Source organism: Bombyx mandarina, chromosome 06 (assembly GCF_030267445.1).
Source record: "Bombyx mandarina strain Sakado chromosome 06, ASM3026744v2".
In the NCBI taxonomy this organism is placed as follows: Eukaryota; Metazoa; Arthropoda; class Insecta; order Lepidoptera; family Bombycidae; genus Bombyx; species Bombyx mandarina.
In genome coordinates, this window is record NC_143213.1 from 1,443,856 (window position 1) to 1,449,884 (window position 6,029).

At 39.7% G+C, this 6,029-nt stretch overlaps 1 protein-coding gene across 1 annotated transcript; it reads right to left on the reverse strand.

Annotated features, from left to right (window-relative positions):
* Positions 1–4,121: 4,121 nt before the first annotated feature.
* Positions 4,122–5,348, reverse strand: LOC114240049 (protein atonal). Its single transcript, XM_028170500.2, has one exon. The coding sequence runs from the start codon at positions 5,222–5,224 to the stop codon at positions 4,745–4,747; it is 480 nt and encodes a 159-aa protein (XP_028026301.2). The 5' UTR covers positions 5,225–5,348; the 3' UTR covers positions 4,122–4,744.
* Between the last annotated feature and the right edge of the window lie 681 nt (positions 5,349–6,029).

Genomic DNA, 6,029 nt, shown 5'->3' on the forward strand with positions numbered 1-6,029 from the left:
TATATTTATAAATATTTTTTTTATATATAATATTATGTCGTGTATGTTGTGTTCGTATTTTAAAAGCACCGTAAGTTAAAGCTATTTGAAAAATTACGTCCATATTTGCTTCGACAAAAAACATTCCCACGGAAACAATGCCTAAGTAATTGCAGTGGCATGATGGCTTGCTTCCCTTTACCAATAAACAGTGTAACGACACCACAAATAACACGTTATCAAGAGCCTCAACAAGGCATGTTCGCGAAGAATCGCGTATGACTCTGCACTATGCGCTGACAGCTGTCAAATCTGACACACGTCAGGATGAAGACGTTACCGTTGGCGAGCTGTCAAAAATACATAGAACCTATGATTATGTTCGCACGTTACGTGCCTTAATAACATAGCGGAAAGGGATGTATGTGATCGAGCGATATTTTATTATTTTAATTATTAACTTTAATCGTATTGCCAAAGATGTCTTCATTATAAAAAATTAAAGAGTAAAAAGCGTTTTACTAATTTGTAGTCACAATTTAAAAAATTAGATGTGTTCTTATGCTTGTCACTCCTTTTTGCCTTTATCCCACACTAGCGAACCGCTCGGGCTCCGCTCGGGTCTTTAACAAAAATGTCAACGATATTTGACGTTCTTTTATTTTTTTAAATAAAAGAATATAATAGCGATAGCATAATAGATATAGCATAACTATAATAGTTAGACATATGCTGTCTTTGTAAATAATAATGTGTTCTACAAAGTCGTAGTACATTATTTTATTCTATCATCAATAGTTTTCGCAGGGCACGCGATGTAAAGAATATTTTATATATTTTTTTACACCTTGGGTTACATTATTGGAGTTTTAGTAAGGATCCCTTTTTTTTTTGTCAAAAAAGATTACGTAGGGAATAGTGTAGCATACAAAGGGAATAGTGTAGCTTCCAAACAGTGAAAGAATTTTTCAAATCGGTTCAGTAGTTTCGGAGCCTATTCGAAACAAACAAACAAACAAATCTTTCCTCTTTATAATATTAGTATAGATTATGTGAGGACGGCGCATCATGACATATCTTTCCATTCAGTCCTATCATAAGTCAGTCTCTATACTCACAACCTTCTCTCGCATCCTCTTTCCCATAATCCATTCAAGTATTTTTAGGACGCACCTTCATCACGTTACCGTCTACTTTCATACCTGGGGTATTTTTAGTATATTCTTACGCTGAACACTGCTATATAAATCTTGTTACCTCCAAAACACAAGCTCTTTTCTTCAGGTTCAGGTTTTTTTATCTACCAATGCTGGTAACCTTGAGGGCTTACGCCAGCTTCACATAACGCACCTATAGGGGGAGCTTAAAAGGCTTAGCCTGGAGAATTTGCTAACACTGGCCCTAGCAAGAACAGTGCTTGGCAGAATCTACCAGCGGATCGAAATCACGACCCGTTAAGAAGATCCGGCAAGAAACTCAGTGGATTGTGTCTGAGGGTTAATTTGCTCGCCGAACCCTCAAGCTCAGCAGTAATTACTATAAGACTTGGAACGTTCTAACTCCTATTTTAGTGGTGAAGTTTTAGCCGTAGACATTTTTGCAACTTTAGCGGGAATCGATTAAAAGTTTAAAATTTTGGAAAAAATAACATAACAAACAAACCAACTTCTTCAACTATTCGAATGGAGTAAACTTAAATGTAGTTCATTTAAAGACATCGACTTGTTGATGATAATACCAAATATAACGGCCCTTTAATTAGAATGATAAATATCGCGTTAAAGGCGAAATGTCGCTTAAACCAAATAGCCTTTCAACCTTGAGACGGTCGTATGTGCATATAGATCGTTCGATGTATCCATTCTACTGAAAGAATGATAACCTTTCAATACAATTATTTTAAGGAAGAAATTTTAAGAACGAGATGGCGGTACAGCTATATCTTTCTCTTGTATATGATCATTATCTTTATCTTTATTACCTTCGTTCAACAATAGTAATGTTGATCGAAGTTTATTACGCAAAACAGATTCTGTAACTATATTTGAGACCATATAACTTATATCTCATGGTGGGTGGCGCATTTACGTTGTAGATGTCTATGGGCTCCAATGACCTTAATTAACTTATATATTATTAGTAATTGACTTAACACCAGGTGGACTGTGAGCTCGTCCACACATCTAAGCAATAAAAAAAACACCCACGAAAAGCAAACAAGTCTGTTCGTCACACGAATGTTTGCCCGATGTGGGAATCGAACCAACGACCCTCGGCACAACAGTCAGGGCTCTTAACTATTGCACCACCGCGTCAGTCAAAACGGACGGTCGTTTATTGATCTTTAAAGATAGAGATGAGGACGAAAACCCTCTGAAATCCAATGTAGGTTTTACAAGAGATTGGGAATGGAGACATTCTCAATCGTCAATAAAATATGCAAAAAAATACTCTAATGTTATTTCTCATACGTTTTCAATTCAAACGTATAGTTTCCTTCCCTTACCTTATTTCTTAAATATTTTTTTAACATCCATATAATATTTATGTTATTAAACATAAATGACCATTATTGCGGAGGGGTAAGGCTGAAAATAGCTTTATCGCAAAATGTATCGGTAAGTGGACATCTGCTGCATTTGCATGGGGTTGATTGATTGCTCTCTGTCATCATGTTGATTCTTTATAGGCTTTCAATATGGATGAACGTGCTGACGACTTACCTGATGTTAAGCGATGCCTTTAGCCTATAGACCTCAAACATGAGGTCGAAGTCGATCTGTCGCCTGACTGTTCGCATTAGAAATAGGCGAGATTGTGACATCGACATGTGAGTGATCCTACGACCTATTAAAAATGTGAAACTGTTGATACTTCTTATTGAATTATGTAAAATAGTCCGGTCACCGTCCTCGTTGAACCGTTGCGACGAAGGGCTCGACGAGCGAATTGACCCATAGACACAGCCCACTGAGTTTCTCGCCGGATCTTTTCAGTGGGTCGCGTTTCCGATCCGGTGGTAGATTCTGCGAAGCACTGCTCTTGCTAGGGCCAGTATTGGCAACACTTCCGGTTTGAGTCCCGTGACCTATATGTTAGGGTGAAGCTGAAATAGCCTCTCAAGGCTAGCATAGGCAGGCAAAAATAGCCAAAGAGTTTCCAATTAAATATCCTTCAAAGATACTTTATAACAGTTATAATATAATTTTTTAAATTAGTATATTACATATATTTTATCATAGTACACACAACACACACACACACACACACATATTTTATGTATAACCCGAGCAACGCCGGGTGTAACTCCTATAATAAAGAATACAGTGTGTTTATTTATTGCTGATAATATTAGATCGCAGAATGGCTCTCGGACCACTTGGGGTTAAGTGGTTAAGCCCATCCACCTCACAATTTATACCGTCGCCCACCTTGAGACATGAGGTTTATTTTTCAATTGTATAGCTTAACAGCTATCCGAACTCTTCAAATTTTTTTTAATTGTATATATAGGTAGACGAGCTCACAGCCCACCTGGTGTTAAGTGGTTACCGGAGCCCGTAGACATCTACAACGTAAATGTTGCCACCCACCTTGAGATATAAGTTCTAAGGCCTCAGTATAGTTTTAACGGCTGCTCCACCATTCAAACCGAAACGCATTACTTCTTCGTGTCAGTGGTGGTACCAATCCGTGCGAGGCTGTAACACCACCAATCCAACGGTACACTCGTTCAAAATTTTAGGTACCGACCTACCTAAAAATCGATTAATAGTTTATGGACCAGAGATTATATATATTTTGTTTCCTACCTAAGCTGACAACCTTGAGAGGCTATTTCAGCGTAACCTTAACTAGTAGATGAGCTCACGGGCCTTAAACCGGAGTGATGCTAACACTGACCCTAGCAAGAGTAGTGCTTCGCAGAATCTACCACCGGATCGGAAACGCGACCCTCTGAGAAGATCCGGCGAGAAACTTAGTGGGCTGTGTCTATGGGTTAATCCGCTCGTCGAGCCCTTCGTCGCAAGCGATGGGTTCGACGAGGGAGTGACACAAGCTACTCTTTATCCTCGGAAAAATCATAAGCTTAACACATCTGAAAGACGACGTCCGTTGAGGAATAAAATCAAACAATAAAATTTCGGGAAACATATTTGTATATTTACAGCAAAAAGAAAACTTTTGTATACGATAATTAAACTAAAAACTAATAACTTAATTCGCTAGCAACAACACTTAGGTGAGCTTAAACCTAGCTTGGCATGTTTGGGCATAATACTTTCGTTGGCAAGATGAACTTAGGCGTAACTTAAGCTAATCGGCAGGACGGATAACAATTAAAACTAAACCTAAGACTTAAATAATACAATTAAATTTCGTTCAACCATAATTTTGTGCAAAATTCTGACACATTAAGTTAATAAGCTATTAACTTGCTGTTTACGATCTGAATCGAGCCTATGACATTTATATCACAACATTAACAATGTTAATGGCTACCTGGCTGATCACATCGAGAACATATTTCTACCTACAGAAAACACAGCTTCTATTCGTTAGGTCCATTGTATCTAAATACTTAACTAAGTTATTGTAATTTTTTTTCAATATTTAACTTAGTCAAAATAAGCGTAGGTATTACATGAAACACACACTCAGAAACATACGTTTTTATAGTCTACAAAAGCGATTCTGTGGTAACGTGATTATTCTTGGTAATTTAAATAAATATCCCTGTAGTTTTGGCTAAATAACACTTCACTTACTGCAGGAGCTCGTAGAGGGCGGCTATGTACGTTTGAGCCATTTGCAGGGTCTCGTATTTAGAGAGTTGCCGGTCAGCTCCTAGAGACGGAAGGTGACCACGGAGCCTGTCAAATGCTTTGTTCAAATTCTGCATCCTTCGTCTTTCTCTCGCGTTAGCAGCCAATCGACGTCTCCTCAAGACAGCAGCGCTGGTTGCTCTCCCTCTCCTCTTTCCAGAACCTTCTAGTAAGTCGTTGTCTTCCGCGCTGTCTTCTAGCACCATGTCCCTGGACAGGCCACGGTAGGCAATGTGCGTAGAGTCATGGCTGATGCTTCCATCAATCGAGGGTGTCGGCTCCAAACTAGACCTTCCCGAATCCGGAGATCTTGGCCACGTTAGATAACAGTCTTCTGTAGCGTACTCTAACATGACGTCATTAGAGAAAATATCCTTTTCCGAGTAAACTAAGCGATGCCCGTAAGTTTCGGCCGTCATTTCGAACGCGTATCCAAAAACAAAACTACAAAAGATACAGGTGCGCTCGCCACGGAGTTCCGAAGGGGTCTAATTTCGGGCCCTACCTGTACCGCTTATATATTATCCCGGCTTGTGGGAGGAGTGCGGTCGAAATTTTATATACGGGTACGAGTAGGACAGCAAGAGGCATCGAGAGGGTAATTTGAGGCCAATCATCATTAATTATTTCCTCCCCCGAGCGGTGCGGTATAGATGCGTTTTATTGTTTGATAGAATGCGTTTGACTTCGCGACCCGCTGTTTCAGCTTTTGTGGGCGCAATGCAATGTATGAAGGGCTTTTTGTGGAGCTTTTAACCTTGTCCTACCGCAATTGTTGTCGTACAATTGTGCCGAAATAAATGGGCCCCGGGAGAAGGGAAAGACAGGATGGATATTTCAAGACTGCGTTGAATCTGCGAATACATTTTAAAGGCCTTGGATTTTTGAGAGGCCATGACTTATTTCCAGAACTTCTCTGGCCCCCGAGTGCTTTCCACGACAAAAGAATTAATAACATTGTGAACATATGAATTATTTATACATTTATACACATACATTTCTTACGGGTGGTAGGACCTTTTGTGAATCCGCGCGGGTGCGTACCACCGCCCTGCTTATTTCTGCCGTGAAGCAGTAATGCGTTTCGGTTTGAAGGGCGGGGCAGCCGTGTAACTATACTTGAGACCTTAGAACTTATATCTCAAGGTGGGTGGCGCGTTTACGTTGTAGATGTCTATGGGCTCCAGTAACCACTTAACACCAGGTGGGCTGTGAACTTGTCCA

Coding starts and splice junctions, on each gene's coding strand:
- LOC114240049 (XM_028170500.2), bottom strand. CDS start 5,224: ATGACGGCCGAAACTTACGGGCATCGCTTAGTTTACTCGGAAAAGGAT.